The sequence below is a fragment of the Lissotriton vulgaris genome, chromosome 5 (genome assembly GCF_964263255.1).
Source record: "Lissotriton vulgaris chromosome 5, aLisVul1.2, whole genome shotgun sequence".
Taxonomy (NCBI): Eukaryota; Metazoa; Chordata; class Amphibia; order Caudata; family Salamandridae; genus Lissotriton; species Lissotriton vulgaris.
The window spans coordinates 89,661,888-89,680,346 of record NC_141693.1 but is presented as its reverse complement, the minus strand read 5'-3'; the positions used below and the strand labels follow the sequence as shown (position 1 = coordinate 89,680,346).

General features: G+C 44.0%; 1 protein-coding gene across 1 annotated transcript in view; it reads left to right on the top strand.

Moving 5' to 3' along the window:
- LOC147710271 (uncharacterized) overlaps positions 1-17,882 on the top strand; it is a 55,836-nt gene extending 37,954 nt beyond the window's left edge. The window contains exons 2-3 of the mRNA XM_086920952.1: positions 6,515-6,595; positions 16,835-17,882. Of these exons, the coding sequence (XP_086777078.1) occupies positions 16,885-17,742 (858 nt within the window). The 5' untranslated portion in view covers positions 6,515-6,595; positions 16,835-16,884 and the 3' untranslated portion in view covers positions 17,743-17,882. The remainder of the gene's footprint in view (positions 1-6,514; positions 6,596-16,834) is intronic.
- The last annotated feature ends 577 nt before the right edge of the window (positions 17,883-18,459 follow it).

The window sequence follows — 18,459 nt, the reverse complement described above, 5'->3', positions numbered from 1 at the left end:
CAGTGCGATGGGTAATATCTCAATCAATTCAGGGCTCAATGTGTCATCCCACCACTGTCTCAAGCTTCCTGCATAACAGCTCATGGCCCAAGGTATCAAATGCGGCAGACAATTATAAAGGTATTCGAGTGGTTGAAGGAACTTGGTTATGGTGTTGAGGCAAGTGTTCTCTAACCTGACTGACCATATATTGTATTAGACTCTAGTTAATTCTGTACTTGCTGTACGGCTACCGTCTCAATGACTTTAGCCAAAAAAGTAAGAGTGGGATCCCTGCAGTGTCCCCAGAGAGCGTCTTCGCAATACGAATAGAAAGCTAGGTGCAGGCGTAAAGAAGTTCTGCTTCTTTCAAGCTTCATCTGCAACAGCACAATCACATGCCTAAACCAAAATCCATAGGCTAGATTCCTGTTGGACTTCTAGAGTTGCAAAGCAAATATTCCAGTAACTGAGGAAATTGACAACAACATGTCATGGCAGTTATTCAAGCTTGACAGCTGGGATCTCGCTGCATCCTTAGGTCATTAGTTGTAAACTTGTATGATGAGAAAAGTTGAAGGGTAAGGCAGTGCAGGATGATGGTTCCCTAGCAAGTTCTCTCAGACCCTCAATTAGAAGGAATGCATGGTGATATTCTTGATAGTCCAGGTGCGCTCTTCATTCGTGAGTGGGTAGATAGCCTGTCTATCAAATACCAAGACCTGTATCAATCATAATGGTGGGACAATGTAGACCAGACTGATAGATGTGCCTCGTGCCTTTTTCAATGAATTATCAGTTGTCCGTTTTCTTACTACTGCGTCCAAAAACATTTCGGGCAATATAACCGTAGCTTGAGCATCTAGGAGCTTGACAGGTGAACGCACTATAGATTTTTGTGGCACAAGTTGATGCTGCAAATATTCCCCTAATTTAGATGGTGATACCAAGGGTTCGTGGTGAGGAATTCGTCCTTATTCTCTTGGACCACTATTAAATGAGCATCTGTGGTTCACTCTAGTTCAGCAGCTATTATAGCTGTTCCAGCCTGTTTCCCATTAGATCTTCATTTACTCTATTAGTCAGCCCTCTCCCTCTTCAACTGATGGAGGGGAAATAGGAAGATTCCGGCTGCAGAGGAAGGGCTGTTCATGCATCTCTTGACATCCTGGAACTCGGGCAATCATCACTGGTGGTGAGCTATGTACTGTTGTCACTGGTCACATTTCTCAAGTTGATGCAAGGGAAATGGTTATTGGTCTTGTTTTTGTAATCTACGTAAGATATTGCAATTGCTCTAATATGTTTTCCACATGGAGAGTTCACCAATTCCTTATGGTGCCAGAGGCTGCCCGTAGGGGCATTTAAAGAAACGGTGGTAATCGTCAATAAAACCTTGTTGGCTCGCTTGATACATGGAGTCAACAAAAGTAGGCAAGATATACATATCCGGGTGCAGGGAGGAACTGCTCCGCAGCTCTTTATAATGAGAGCATGGATTAGTCAGAATGCATGCTCCCATTGTAAAGAATAGGAATGCAACCAAACAGTGTTCGGTCGCATCCTAATTGCTAGGTTGGGACTGACGACAGGAGGCCGTTTGGTCCAAGTTCCCAAACGATGTCAGACGGACTTAGGTCCATCCGACATCATAATCGGGCCCCAAGTGTTTACTGTGAGGTGGTAGACAAATGAAGTGGAAATGGCTGGATTACTTTCTGGTGATCCTCATTTCTCTAAGGTACTTCTTTAAGCTAAGGTTTTACTCGTCAATACTACGCCCATCTGCACAAGACCTATATAAGTCCTCCCTGTAGCAGAAATATTGCACATAAAAAGCAGGAAGCATAAAGGGCTAGGAGGGAGGTATACTTCAGGATAGAGAAAGAAAAAAGATCAACAACTAGAAACTGGTGAGAAAGTTTCAAGTGGGGAGAATTAAAAAAAAAAAAAGAAATAGAAAAATTACTGTATCAGGTAAAACAGGACTAGGAAAATTAGAACCCTGAATATGTTACGTCTTAAGGTAAAACCACAGATCATTTCCCAGTCAATGAGAAGAATTCCATCTCTGGCAAACGCAGCACCATCACTTCATGGAAGACCCACATAATTAGTGCATAACTATGGCCCAAAGTATACGCTGTAGCTCTGTTGCCAGAGACATCGACACATTAAAAAAATACCTGAAGGAAATCTTTTTGTTGTACCCTTAACCCCTAGTTAAATTTGCAATGGACAACTTGGATTTTGATTTATTCAGGGCTGAAACATGCATGCATGCATGCATGCAAGGGCTAGCCACTGGGGCTCTGTGAAAAAAGACGGCACTAAATAGTCATAAATGTCACTCTTGTAATTTTGCAATGTTTGCAGATCGACGAACATCTCTTCTAATACATTACATGTTTATGTATTGACTGTACGTTGTCGCAATGATGATGGAGTACCCTTTCCACCAGCCTAAAGGTCCGCCTGCCTCATTTAGAGTCGGGCAGGTCTTCAGTGTGTAGACGGGAGATACTACTCTGTCTCTGCCGCCTATACACACCTCCGACAAACTGACTGAGTAAGGGCTGTCGGACGTTTCGTCGTGTGTCCGCCCACCATATTTAGATCTGGCGGACACATGGCCAGTTTTCACTGCCATGAAGAATGTGGTGGTAAAGTGCAGTGAAAACTTTCAAATGACCCACACATCATCCGAGAATGCTGCTAGGGCAAAGGGGGTCATTGTTGTGTGTGTTTTTTTTTTTTTTAAACGCACAAAAAAAGTTGTACATTTGATGTATTCCTCCGTCATGTTGACGGAGCCTTTGATCAAACTTTCAACACACTTCCAGGAACCACCATGATGACAGTTCTCTGGAAATTATAGGATTGTCCGCAGGGGCAGCAGAGAGCACTACATGCTGTGGGTGTAGTAACTTTGCCATGGCAGGAGTAAAGTACTCCGCCATGGTGAAAGTAATTACTCATCCACCAATAGTTAAATCAGCCCCTTAGTCTGGAGCAAGCACTTTAAAGTACTGCTCACCATGCTCAGGATGGAAGGACTTTTAAAAGGGTACTTGCAATACTCAAGGAGAAAACATCTCAGACCTTCTAAGTTGGGACATCCCTGACTTAAAAGATGTGATGGCACCTTCTTATTTAGAAGGGAAGTCCAGTAGTTCAAGTGGAGCCATACCATGCTGCTAGCTTGGACCAAGCATTGGCTCGCGTGGGGAGATTTCCTTTGAAATTCAAGGGATTTGAGCTGAAAGGAGCAGAGGGGGGGGGGGGGGGGGGAGTGGGTACTGCATACATAATATCACTGCGGAATTTTTTATTATATGGAAATCTGAGATAACTTTGATGCCTGGGGAGGAAAGTGCATCACATTACTGCAAACTATGAGTGGGGTTCTGCAAAGTTGTTGTTAGTAATGGTTAGATCTCTCAACCCACCACTGAATAGTTTACCCTTTGAGACACTCCGCTTGGCCCATTCTAGAAATTATTATGACTGGGCCTAAGGAAGAGATAAGAAACCTCTTTTCTACCGCATTGAACCATTTCCACTAGCCATTGAAGGAGGGGTTTCCAGCTCTGTGTGTCAGATTCCAGCATTTTTGATGCTGTCCTACCCCTGTTGATTCACAAAGCTAAAGGATTTCGCATTCTGCTAGTTACTGATATATTTACCTCCTGAGGTTGAATTGTGCAGAAGTAGGCTACTGGCTGCCTCCCAGAATTCCATTAAAACAGTTAAAAATTGACATTTCTTGGGGACTTTGAAGTTAAGTTGTGGTGATTGCCCTACAGGAAGTGGTGAACTGAGATCCAAGGAGCCAATATTAAAGATGAACTGTTCTTCAAGGTTGCACTATAACCTGCACATGTGCAAAATGTAGAATTTCTAGACGAACTTCCACTAGAAAATCGATAAACTGCCCAGACTTCCTAGAAAGAGATGCACGCGCAGAAACGTTGTGGTTCTTGCTGCTTTAAGCATTTGGCTGCTAGTTTAAGGCAATCTCAGGATGACCCGATAAAGGTGTCTGACTTTCCGGAGCCCTTTCCAACTGCATCTTTCAGACTTGCCCTACAAAAGCTGTACTTTACTCTAGAGAAAAGTGTTTAAAAGTTTGAAAATAAAAACTTTCATCATATTGAACCGCCAAGTTCTATCTTACTATCTTTTGTCCTGATTTAACCACAGTGAGTGTCCAGATCTCAGTCAACCATGTCGAGTAACTTTGTCATTTTAGTCATTTCTAATAATCAAATCAGTCACTTAATTTTCCTATGTAGTTGGTTGAACATATATCACATTCATTTCTTGTTTTCATTGATCCAAGTCAAGCTACTAAAGATGTGTCAAGTATTCTTCACAGAAATCAGTTCACCTTTGTGGGGCAGATTGTTTATGCCTTTTGGGATCTCAGTTGCAGTTTGCATCAGTTATGTGGCCTTTCTTCTTCATAGCCTAATATTAAGTGACTTGAAGAAATGTTTAAAAAATCTCATAGAATAATAACATAATCTTTCTGACAAACAGATGAAGCCCAATTGCTGCATAATATTAAGTTACCAGCAAATAAAAGAGAAGCATGACGTTCATTTATCACCGAATTATAACAGAAGGGGGGAGAGAGAGAGTCAGTGGATTCAGTCTCCCTGAATGTATACATAAACAAAGTGGAATCCACTCAAGGTGGTAGTGGTCCCTAAAATGATGGGGAAACACACAGTGTTGTTTAAATGCCCCTCACACACCAACAGGCCCCTTGGTGTCATGCTTCATCATCGGGGCCTTCGCACCCCTCTACGGGATGCGGCGTGCTACGACTCGCGGATACGCAGGAGCACTTTGAAGTGAGCTATGTGTGGGGGTGTGTGTATAGGATCAAAATGTGAGTGAGGTGAGGTGAAAAAAGTGAAAGGTTAAAAAATACCTGGCACGTGGGAGGAAATTTTTTTTTTTAATTAAATCCCCGGCTGGTATTATTAAAAGAAGTGCAGGGCGTGGTTAGATAGATACGAGTTAAGGTATCCAGAACCACTAGTAACGTTCCAGGCCGATTCCAATTATCTAATTAACCACCTTCAATTGCTAAGAGGGAGAGTATATATAAGGGCCCTGACGCTACACAGGCTCACTTCATCGGAGCCGCGTTGAGGGAAGGCAGGCGAATGACCAATGCAGTAACCGTGAGTTCATGGGTGTCATAGACTAGCATTTTGTCTGTAGCCTGGTAGACTCAATATTGTGCTTTCTTTCCCAACTGAACCTCGTTTATTCATATTTTTAGGTCTTTTCAGATCAGGAAGGAAGGATCCCCAATATACGTTTAGGCTCATGAGGTCTTACATTTTAGAACTCAAAGTAAGACTTCTTCCTTCTTATGTGCTCTCTTTCCATCATAGCAGAGAGTAATTCTGTGTTTTGTATATGTGTGTGTGTCAGTACTGTTATGTCCACTTGTGTATTTTTCTTTTTTCTTACCGGGTCCCATTATTTTTGGTTTACCCTCGCAATACTCAGAGAAGGTTTTTTCTTCTCCTATGATCAGTCTGTGACATTTGCATATATTTACCTATGCATTTCTTTCCGCAGGTTCTATCGCCAACTGGGCGCAACCGCATTCACTAACACTATAAAACATAGTTAGGAATATTACACATTGTGGTAATTTTGTTAATTTTTTAATACACTTTAACATTCTGCATGTGAGTAAGGGGAGGGTAAGTGCATAAACCCTTGTCCTGAAGAAGGAGGCTGTGACCTCCGAAACATGTTGACACGTTACTAGTGGTTCTGGATACCTTAACTCGTATCTATCTAACCACGCCCTGCACTTCTTTTAATAATACCAGCCGGGGATTTAATTTAAAAAAAAATTTCCTCCCACGTGCCAGGTATTTTTTAACCTTTCACTTTTTTCACCTCACCTCACTCACATTTTGATCCTATACACACACCCCCACACATAGCTCACTTCAAAGTGCTCCTGCGTATCCGCGAGTCGTAGCACGCCGCATCCCGTAGAGGGGTGCGAAGGCCCCGATGATGAAGCATGACACCAAGGGGCCTGTTGGTGTGTGAGGGGCATTTAAACAACACTGTGTGTTTCCCCATCATTTTAGGGACCACTACCACCTTGAGTGGATTCCACTTTGTTTATGTGTTCATTTATCACCACCACATGCCTTCAGTATGACTATGGGTTTTACAGTGCTGCTACATGCAGTATCTCTTTATTTGCAGTGTACCTGAACAATATTAATCTTCTTTAGGAACAAATACAGTGATGGAGTAACATTTATTTTCTTTAAAGCTGAAGTGCTACACTGGCACTGACTGAGAGCATGAGAGAAGAAGTCCCATGGAAGTTGCCAATTGTCTGCTGTCCCTGGTACACCTGTATGCAGAATTTAGTATGCGACTTGATGATGATGATGATTAAATGTCTTTAATTATTTAGGACTGACCATGAAGGTAAGCATCAAAAGAACCTAACAAAACTCTTGACCAATTGGTATCTTTGCAGGTCGGAAGGAGATTATGCTACCCACAGAGCAGCCAATGATGAATAGAGAGCTGCCAAGGCAGGCCTTCAAGGAGGCGTAAGGTATGTAGATGGATGTCCAAGTTGCCTGAGTAGGACTAACGCCCAGGTTCTTCTTCTCTCTTTTTTTGAAATATCCAATGCTACTTAATCAAACATTGTTTCCATGAATGTCAGCTCAAAGTCTGACTGGATTTCACTAATTTGCTAAAAATGGTCTAGCTTTTAAAAATAAAATCCTTTCCCTATTGCTTACTGTTGGTTCAACTGAGCAATAGGCTCTTTGTATTTACATATAACCTGCTCCAACATACGTTTTTGATCGGGCATTTGATGATGAAATACATTTGTGAAAAATCAATTATGGTTTCTCAACCACTAACTATATTTCACTTTGAGTATCTGGTATTAGTCATTGCCTTCAGAGCATCCCAAAGGACGATGAATGCGGATCCTTGTGGATCCTTGTTTTGGGATGGGCAACAGGGAAGGCTAAGGAGCTATAAATGGAGAACTTTTAATCCATTGTCAGTTTGATTGGAATGGGACTAAAAGCTAAAAATGTGGCTGAACAAAAATGTAACTCCAGGCAAGAGTGTATACTGAACTATTACCTTTTGATTATTAGAGCTTCTCTTTGTTCACGAAGATCACTTGTCTTCCAACCCAAAATGATATATTCTCCTGTCTACACTTTGAAGGTATCAGAACCCACCTACTTATGCAGGATAGAAAAGTTACTCTCGCCGCCCTACCCTTGAGCGGTAGACACCAGACAATACAAAATGGTAAACGACAATATTTTGAGAGGAGGGGTAGGATGGGGGCACCAGGGAGTCGATCCTGCTTAAGGGGAAACCTTATTACTTTGGTATACAACAATGGCCGAAATGTTCACAGCCCGTCAGCATAAATATTTTTTCTACCCGAGTCTCCTTTGAAGATTGAGCATTTGGACTGTTTTGTGAATTTGAACCTACTCCATGACAAGGAGTGGAGAGGGAGGTTTGAAACTTAGACCATGCTGAGACCTTTTAAAAACGGACCTTAAAAAATATACATACATGTGAGAAAGTAGATTATAAATTAGGATCTATGGTAGGCCACCACAAGTAATAGTGAGAACCACTATTACAAGGGAACCCTACTCACTCGCAACCAGGGAAATTAAATTATTATAAAAAAATAATGGCTCCTGTGGACACTTAATGAAACTATCTCATTGTATGAATGCACAATTGCAATGCAATGGGTTATTGTGATGTTGGAAAGAGAAGGAATCGAATACACCTCAAATTTGTACTTCATTCACAATTGTTTATGTAGACTTTGAAAGAAAAAATGCATACATGGTAATACATTAAACATTTAGTCCTTAGTGGGTGATGTCCCAGTGAAAACAAGCATTGGAAATGCAATAGGTCTCGCAGTAGTAAAGTTTGAGCTATAGGTGGTATTTATTTTTTTGTTTTTTATGTATGTGTTGTTTTTTCTAAATAGCTAAATTAATAGCTTTCTTCTTTACAAAGCCAATAGTTATAATTTTTGTAAATGTGACACCTCTAGCATTTGTAAAGCAACATGTTTTGTATTAACGGGACTTATATGTGACTTATATGTATTGATATAAAAAAAATCAATGGCTTTAAAAAACAATTAATAATTAATTCGTAAATAAAATGGATTTTATTTTATATTGCCAATAGCTTAAAGTGTATTAAATATGTTTAGTGAAGATGCTGTGGTTGCGCTGAGTGAGGGTGAGTGAGGGTGAGGGTGAGTGAGGGTGAGGGTGAGTGAGGGTGAGTGAGGGGTTGAGGGTGAGTGAGGGTGAGGGGTTGAGGGTGAGTGAGGGGTTGAGGGTGAGTGAGGGTGGGTGAGGGTGAGTGAGGGTGAGTAAGGGTGAATGAGGGTGAGTGAGGGTGGGTGAGGGTGAGGGTGGGTGAGGGTGAGTGAGGGTGAGGGGTTGAGGGTGAGTGAGGGTGAGGGTGAGTGAGGGTGAGTGAGGGTGAGGGGTTGAGGGTGAGTGAGGGTGAGGGTGAGTGAGGGTGAGGGTGAGTGAGGGTGAGGGGTTGAGGGTGAGTGAGGGTGAGTGAGGATGAGGTGTTGAGGGTGGGTGAGGGTGAGTGAGGGTGAGTGAGGGTGAGTGAGGGTGAGGGGTTGAGGGTGAGTGAGGGTGAGGGGTTGAGAGTGAGGGTGAGGGGTTGAGGGTGGGTGAGGGTGAGTGAGGGTGAGGGTGAGAGGTTGAGGGTGAGTGAGGATGAGTGAGAGTGAGGGGTTGAGGGTGAGGGGTTGAGGGTGAGTGAGGGTGAGGGTGAGGGGTTGAGGGTGAGTGAGGGTGAGGGGTTGAGGGTGAGTGAGGGTGAGGGTGGGTGAGGGTGAGTGAGAGTGAGGGTGAGGGTGAGGGGTTGAGGGTGAGTGAGGGTGAGGGGTTGAGGGTGAGTGAGGGTGAGGGGTTGAGGGTGAGTGAGGGTGAGGGGTTGAGGGTGAGTGAGGATGAGTGAGAGTAAGGGTGAGTGAGGGGTTGAGACCTAAAAAATAGGGATGGAGCAGATGGAATGGGAGTGTTGGAGTTCACATGTACTGCGCGTGGGTGTCCTTCCTTTCCTGGAAATGGTAGCTTTACTGTCTTAAAAGAAAGTGAAAGCAAAGCAGACTAAAGATCGAACAGAGATCGTCGGGGACTTTCCACTTCGACGCAAGTGTGGCTTTGTTCAGCTGTTAGGCAGAGGGTGTTTGTGGAGTGTGGAAAACCTGAAAACCATACAGGAGAAAATGCTGATGGGTTTTTAATAGCTATTAAATGTAGCAACAGTTCATTCACTTTGACGGTTGAGGGTAAACGCATGTTTAACATCACGAGTCTTCCGAGCGTCGCGTTTTTCTTGGCAGACATGTTTTGAGGGGCATTCTACAAGTCTGCTGTTATAAAAGCGCCATCTTAGTGAGGGTACGCAACCCCAGTCGAGAAGCTTCAATGTAACCCCCGTTTCACCCAACATGGCTGTTAACTAAAATTTGCGAAGGCTTAAAGCAAGAAAGAGGAATTAGGTACCGGTGCGAGAGCACAGCATGCGCCAGTTACTGGCCCTAGTTGTCAGCTACTGCTCCACGATGTTTGGGGCTGCGGAGCCGGTGAACTTAGGAAAGCGACAGCCCGCCAGATCCGACTGTGCCCACTCTCACCTCGCGAGATTTACCCGTCGCAAAACAGCTCTGTCTGCTTGCAGTAACTAACAAGGCAGGCGGGAGGGGGGAGAAGAGTAGGGGAGGCACGGCCTAGCGGCCGTGCAATCAAGAAGTGAGGGGGCAGGAGAGTAGCAGTAACTAACAAGGCAGGCGGGAGGGGGGAGGAGAGTAGGGGCGGCACGGCCTAGCGGCCGTGCAATCAAGAAGTGAGGGGGCGGGAGAGTAGGCAAGGCAGGCGGCTGGGGGCATGTGCACGCGCTTTTAAGCTCAATGCGCATGCGCATTGAGCTTAAATTTCTCGTGCACTGCAAGGAATCGCCACGATTCCTTGCAAGTTGGATAAAGAGTGGATAAGCCCCCATAGTCTCGCTTGCTCCATGCGCATCGACAGGCGAGACCTAAAAAGGAACCTAGAACAATATTGATATATTTGTGACCTATGTACAAGGCTTCCTATACTTCTTAAATACGACCATTAGCAAGTGTATATTCTATGAACCGCGCTTTATACAATGATAAGTGCTGGTGTAGAATGGTTCGCTTTTGAAAATAGTCTACCGCGTTTCAACCCCGTGTGCAATGTAGGGTCTCTAAGATTGTAGGGAAACCTGAAGGGTTAGTTTTCACAGCCACTTGTAGAAGGTGTGGCACAATGAGTGAAGCAAAGAAACGCATACTCGCATGGGACCCAGCTGGGCACCCATGTGAGGTATGCGGTGGTCTGGCAAAATTCAATACAGACACACGTTGTTCTGCTCTGTGTGAATCCTGACACAGGCTCCAGCAGATTCACTCTGCAAATGAGACCCCCCCCCCCATTGGAGGTAAATTTCTCACCATAGGAGATACAAAGAGCCAACATGCCTTACGTTTAAACCGTGATTCACATAACCAAGAAGAAGCCTGCTACCATAAGGCACTGAGACACCTAACTGTACGCCTGGACAGCACATTCACTGTGCCTTCCAAATTTTACACGTGAAATTTTCCTGTTGTGCCCATTCGAATTTTGCCAGCTAACCACATACCTCACTTGGGCGCCCGGCTCGGTCCCATGTGAGTATCTGTTTTACTTCACTCACGGTGCCACACCTTCTACACGAGGCTGTGCAAACTAACTCTTCACATGTCCCTACAATCTTAGAGACCCTACATGGCACACAGGGTCATGTACGCCGTAGACGGTTTTCAAAAGCGAAACATTCTACACCAGAACTTATCTATACTACTATTATAAAGGAAGAACTTTGAACCTTTGAGGCGGGAAAACTCGGAAACCATAGCGCCAATCCACACACCCGATACATCGTTGTAATCGTCAGGGTGTGCAGATGGACATAGGCTATGTAAATGTAATAAATATACGTTATTTAAAAAATTTCCCGAAAAAAGTAGTCTCTTGGAAGAAGCCCTGGCCGCGACGTTCGTGCCCGATGTGAGGAGCGCGGGAGGAGCGGCGTCCAGGAGCGCGAGGAGGACTGGCGGACATGGCGCGGGGAGGAGCGGTGAGGAGCAGCGGACAGGCGGTGAGGAGCAGCGGACAGGCGGTGAGGAGCAGCGGACAGGCGGTGAGGAGCGGCGAACAGGCGGTGAGGAGCAGTGAGTGGCGGATGAGGTAGGTTATTTATTTATTTATTTATTTAGGAGCGGTGAGCGGCGGAAAAATGAAGCAAAAATGAAAATCGGGAGCAAGAGGAAGCAAACGGAGCATTACAAAAGTGAGCCAAATGGTGCATTACTGGAGGAAACAGTTAGGTGTGCAGGTTACAAAAGCGTACATCGTGAGCAAGAGGAAGCAAACGGAGCTTTACAAAAGTGAGCCAAATGGTGCATTACAGGAGGAAAAAGTTACGTGTGCAGGTTACAAAAGCGTAGAAAGTAAACATAGAGGTATAGGAGGAAAAAGTGACGTGTGCAGGTAGCAAACGGAGCATTAAAAAAGTGAGCCAAACGGTGCATTACAGGAGGAAAAAGTTACGTGTGCAGGTTACAAAAGCGTACAAAGTAAACATAGAGGTATAATACTGCAATATATGGAGGAAGGCTCCGGGGGACCCACGGACAACGTCGGGGTGGGCGGGGACCCTGAATCCTAATTGCTCCCGGATAACGTCGGGACGGGCTGCTACAAAACCGTACAAAGTAAACATAGAGGTATAATACTGCAATATATGGAGTAAGGCTCCAGGGGACCCATGGACAACGTCGGGGCGGGCGGGGGCCCTGAAGCCTAATTGCTCCCGGACAACGTCGGGATGGGCTGCTAGTCATTGTATAAAGGGAGGTTCATAGAATATACCAGACCTATTGAATTGCAAATGCTTGTTTTAAAATTGTCCTCAGACGCTTTGACTCTGTTTTGTACTGTAATGTTTTAAGGGTAGCGGTCAGGCTTAGAGCAACAAGGGGAAATCGGGAGAATATAGGCTGACCGGGAAGTCACTCCTTGTTTATGGACCTAAAAAGGAATTGGCTGAAGGGAGGGGCACCCAATCTTTGATGTATCGAATGTGTATTATGGAGAATTTTGGACTGTTGAACTGGTTTTAACTCAGATGTATTTTATCTCACTACCTAGTGGGTAAATCATATAATGGGAAACCAGAAAAACTGGATCAATTCTCCTGCCTTGAGTGCTTGTTCAAATTATATAATCGTAGGCAAATATTTTACTTCACTGATCCTGCTTTTTCCATGATGACATCTGAGAGCACCTTCATATATGTGTGCTGTTCAAAACCCTTCTGAGTTTGATTTAATAGAGTGTAATGTTGCCACATATATATTAAGAATCCAGGCTATATATAGCCTATGCATGACAAGTGACTTGCCCTTAGTTGGCTAACTGCATTGTTCTTGGAGGGGAGTAGGAATCTTTCTAAGTATTTTGAAAACGATCACTTAAGAAACTGCAATATCATCTGTTGTACTACAGTGAAACACATTTTCATGTTAAATAAATACTCTTTTTTTCATTTCGAAGGGAAATATTATATCGGTGTGTTATAAATGTTTGTTACAAGATGTATTTACGGCATATTTTCAAGGCTCAGCTGGCGTACGGACTCTTAGCAGGCGTGCTTTGCCTATTCGACTGAAAGGGCTTATTTTGGTGGTATGTCATCACCAAGGTTCCCAGCAGTGCCAGTTGTGCCATCTAAACCTCTGAATTCTCAGTTGCCTCAATAGGTATTCCCCAATTATGTGCCTGATTCCTAAAGGTTAACATACACTTTTGAGGACGTTTACGATTGCGTGCTATTCACTAGTAGTATATTTACAACTGCTGAGTCTTTCCACATACAAAGACAGTCCTTTCATTTTATGTGTGCAGTCTCTGCAGTGGTAAAGGCGCTGCTACAAACTACCTTTGTGAATAGCACACAATCGTAAACCTAAACAAAAGTGAAAGTTTAGCTTTGTAAATCAGGACTTCTAGTTCAAAATGCCTCAACTTGAGGTCAAACCTATATTGCAAGTAGGGAGTTTCCTTCACACCTGCATCTCCACAGACACTCACCTGGTGTGTAAATGTTGTATGCGTGTGTAAACTAGAGATAATACAAGATTTTTAATTGGACCAATCTGATCACCTCCTGCGTTGCTACCTCCGAGGAATGTTTACGTGCTTCTTCCCAGTCAACATGTTCCAGATAGGTGGCTACCAATACGTCCTTTTCCTATGTGTAGGCGGGGCACCCAATTAAGGTTGCTGTTAGCTACAGAACCAGCAGGCGCATTGTCATACTTGCTGAGGGTTAATAGTGTTCTGCAAGAGAGAGCGATACTTGGCACCTGAAAACTTTGGAACTGACGTACATGGAGCTGCAGGCTTCTCTTCTAAGGGTTAATGGGCGATCTCTGCCAGCGCCATTCGGAAAAGTAATCTGGGATCCAAAGACATCCTTCACATTCACACTGTCAGTGGATACTGCGAAACTGAAAGTATTGTCTACAGACGGATGTTCACGTGGAAAAAAAAGGACAAAGCCCTGCGGGACCAAGTGTGTCTCTCTTGCAGCTTATGATACTCTGAGCTGCTCCTCCACTCACCCTGCGGCACAAGGTCTGGGTGAAAAGCACCCCGCCACACCCTGCCTCCCCCAAAAATCAAGCTGTCCGTGGAGCAGGCGATGTGCCTGTGCCGACTTCCACCATGAACGGAATCTTGTGGGTCAATTCATCATCGTTCAGACAATGTTAAATGGTAAGCCACCTGTAACCCCTATTTGTGGGGGGCTCACGAGGGTTAAACGGAGGCGGTGCCTGGCACAGGGACCCGCGCTGCAATGCTTGGCGGCAGAGACTGACGTTTGCATTGACCGACACTCATTCCTGTATTACAAGCGAACAACAGAAGAGTGTTAGGGATGGTGGTGCGGAGGCACCTGCTTGGTGCTGTCACACAGTCCAGAGTGAAGGGGAGCAGCTGGCGAGGAGGGGGCACGGGAGAGGCTGCAGGTGCTAGATGCAAGTGACAGCCGATGAGCATGGGCGAGACTGCAGAGAAGCGGCAGTGAGGAGAGTATGGGGTGGCAGACTGGGGTGTTGAGGCTGCCGAGTAGAGGCACAGGGTTAAAGCGTAGGGGCACAGACATGGCGGGCAGAGCATGGGTTGACGGCATAGAAACATTTGAATAGAGGCACGTGGGAAGGAGAGTAAAGGATATGTAGAGCCGCAAGGAAATCTCAGGGGTAGAGCTTACCTCTTCGGCAGGGCACAAGTCCTAAACAAGCAAAGCAGTAAAGGGGGGCAGGGATGTGAATGGGCAAGCAGCAGATGGCGAGGAAAGACCAAACAAGCTCTTGGCATTGCTGTGGGGAGGGGGTGGAGGAGAAATGCGAGACACGGCCTGGCAGCCGTGAACTGTGAAGCAGTGGGCGGGGGAGGAGAAATGGGAGACACGGCCAAAAGGTGAAGCAGTGGGCGGGGGAGCCCTTTGAAGTGAAGCTCTCGGAGGCAGGCGGCTCGGGAGCGAGGGACAAGCGCGTGCTTGTGTTCACGTGAACTGTCGGAAATCCGCCCGATGGTTTGAGAACTTATTTTGTCCACTAAAATTCCCCCCTATCCATTCTTTGCTGAATGGGAGCCCTAAAAAACCCACCCTTAAGGCACACCAAGTGATCCACTTCATGGTGCACATTAGAAATAAATGAAGGAACAAACTAGCCCAAATGTTTGTTCTTCTAGTGGTCTAGATGCAGACTGCTTTAACCATACAGACCAATCCTAAAAACACAAAAGGATCACCGGATCTTACCAAGCCAACTAAATACAGATCCCTCTCGCTTCTGCTTTATTAATCTAAACTTATGAAGGTTAACACATGCCTTAAACAATGTATGGCTATAACAAAATTCAACATCCCTTGCAAGCTGGATTTAAACAGATCTGTAGAAATGAACTTGTCAATGCAGTAACATCTGAGGACCTACAGATGATGACTGATTAGGACGGAGAGCGGATCACAATTCTCCCTGATCCCTCTGCTGTCTTGTCCGTTCTCACCTCCTACAAAGAATGTAAAGTTTAGCCTTCGGGGGCAATTGTAAAATGGATTTTCTCATTTTTAACAGACCAGGTTAAGTTGTATCACTGAAAAAATTTACTTTTTAGCTGAGACCCCCTTTTCTGAGGAGTAGCAAAGGGATCAATTCTGCTACTGCTTATTTTTAACTTTGTTTGGCCAATAGTTCACTTGCTGCAAAATGTCAAATTTGAGAGTTGTTGCCAAGTAGATAACACTTAATATGTATTTAAGGTCCTTGCCAAACTTCAATATGATTATGCTACCCACATCTGAATACTTACTACTACTCCGAACTGGATGACGCACAATGGTTTTGATTCAGGACCCCTCACAAACCATGATCCTTCCAATCTGTAACAAAATATCCAGATGGAGCAATTCTCTCTGACGCCGCTGCATGGGCAACTGCTCAATGTCGGTTTCTACAGTCTGGTTGTCTTACTAGAACTCCTGCATGTTCCATGAGTCTGAAATTGCTTCAAAAGGCATGCTTTTCCCGACTAAGGAGAATGAAGCAAATTCTTCCTTTCCATTGCAGTATACAATGCTTATATTTAATCTAAGCTTGATTTTTGGCAATGCCGTCAACCTTGTTCAGTCAAAACAAAAAACACTAGGGGCCTTCCGCACATCCGAAGTGCAATCATTAGAACTCTGTTCAATCTGAAAAAGTATGACTATTGAAAGTAACTCCATTGCCTTCCTGTTGTTAAGTGAAAATTAAAGCTGCATGTATTCTGTACCCAATTTATTATGGTAGCAGCTCATTCTTCCTCTCACAGATATTACAGAAGCACATACCCACAAGTCCACTCTGATAAGCAAATAAACTAAAAAGGTGCCACTTCTAGTGCAAACTGAAAAAAGGAAAGGTAGGACCTTTTCCACCCTCGGCCCTAAATGCTGAAATTCCCTCCCTCTAACCTTAAGAGCTGCAACAAATGTCTTGAAATTCAGGAAACAATTAGCTGTTCCCATAATAGCGTGTGTAAAAAGACTGGATGATAGAAGCTACCATCTTGTGTCTAGAGACTCTACTCGGTGTGATGGTGTGCAGTATGAATACCTAAAATAAATACAATTCTAAAACTCCTATAGATGTAGTCTGTATTCTACATCTTAGATCTTCCATTGCCTGCCTTGTCTGAAGCAAGGATTGTGGTCTTGTTCTTGCAAGATCCATGTTTTTTTCTCAGAATCATCCTTAGACTTGAGACACATGATGTTACTCTAGATATTGAGATGATTAGAAGGTCATAGATGATCACCTGAAAATTGAGTTCTTAAACTTCAACAAACACTACAATGAACCTCGTTTTAACTCTGGCTTTTCACTGTTTGCCAGCACAAGAATAGCGATACCACATTTTCCATCATTTAATCCTCTCCACTACGTTTGGACATGCAATCTAATACACCAATGAAGCTTCTTTCCACTTCATCCAAAGATGTAGTAATAGTTACTGTACATTTCAAAAGATATTTTGGATATGTAATCAATACTTGTGTGTTTGGTGTTTATGTAACACAATAAATACTGTTTGATAACCTGAGATGCTGATTATCTTTTGTTGATTTTTAGGAAGATAAATCATGACCTAAGAAAGATGCTCTGGAGGAAAGGGAAGGTTTATGTCGTCCTTGCTGTGCCCTTTATTGAACAACAAGAAGATGGAACCAAGGAATGACCACACTTCAGCAGCCTCATCCGAACAAACATTCCTCCGACAAGAGGATTCAGACTTTCTGCCCTCTGTGAGTCTTGCTGCAGTGCTGTTCCTTATATTTACCCTGGTCTCTACTCTTCTTCTGTATTCTGCTGCACACCAGGAACCCATCAGTCGCAGCAGGAGAGTAATATGGTCCAATAGGTTGATCTCACAGGACCACAGACTTGAGAAACTAAAACTGCTCTTCCCAAGTCAGACAGAAGACACCTGGTGGACTCTTCAGAGTAGCCTTAACCAGCGTTGGCTGATCGAAAAGCCCTCAGGACTGGTTGACATCCCCTTTATTGCCATTGCTCGTGAAGGTACCACAAACTCTCTCCTCTGCCTTACAAAAAATATTATGTCATTACTATCCGCAGCAGAGCAAATCCCATTTCATGTCATCAGAAGTCAGCAGGATGATCCAAGAAGCATCTACTTCCTCAGGAGGCAAGGATGCAACAGTGAAGTTCCAGTCTTGGCTATTGCAGTTGTTGTAAAGAGAAAGGGTATTGTGCCTTATGGAATTTATCAAGGAATACATTGTTCCCGCGATGGCGGGTCCAATCTATGGAAGTCCACGTTAAGCCTGAGGATCGACATGGAAAACGTTGCTGACCACGTGATTCACAACTTGGCAAATGGCATTGCATCTAAAATCTTAGCCAGCATCAATATAACTGGAAGGGTGCCGGACACCTTTTCTTCCATATCTATGGGGAATCTCCCCATTCTGCACATCAATTCGGAGTATTACCTGGAAAGAGGCTTTGTTTGCTGATGGTGATAATACAGAAAGCAGTACCTCATCTTTGAAACTGTTGAATTCTTCAGGTGGGGGCAGCCCTTTAACTCTGCACATCAATTCAAAGTATTACCTGGAAAGAGGCTTTGTTTGCTGATGGTGATAATACAGAAAGCAGTACCTCATCTTTGAAACTGTTGAATTCTTCAGGAGGGGGCAGCCCTTTAACTTTGTACTTGACTCCTTATCAATGTGAAAAAAGTTTCCTTGACAAAATAATAGTACCACAAGCACAATATGGTTGTCCACTGTAGTGTTTGGTTAAATTCCTGCAAAGATACTAACAGCTGCATTAGATCTTTTGACTTCAATGGTGAGAAAAGAAATGTGGGTGGTGGCCACGTGGAACAAAAACAAGTATTTGGAGGAACGAAGGGATATAGTGCAGCTTTAATGCTTTGTGAATTATCTTTTTAGTGTATTGAAAATGATGGCACACAAGGATCTCACTTTTCCAAGGTTGCCAAAATGAAACATGTGGCTAAACGGCTCTATTAATAGAAGAAAAACTTGAGATTGCCTACCTTTGCTTGGTTAAAGTGACTGCAGCCTCAATACACAAAATAGGCTGGGATAAATCAGAATAGGTTATGGGCTTGGACAACAATGGTCCAGGAGATGCAGACTTGATCCTAGCTAATCCCAGAGGTGTTTACAGGGAGGCTGGCCTGATATTCCTAGATAATAATGATG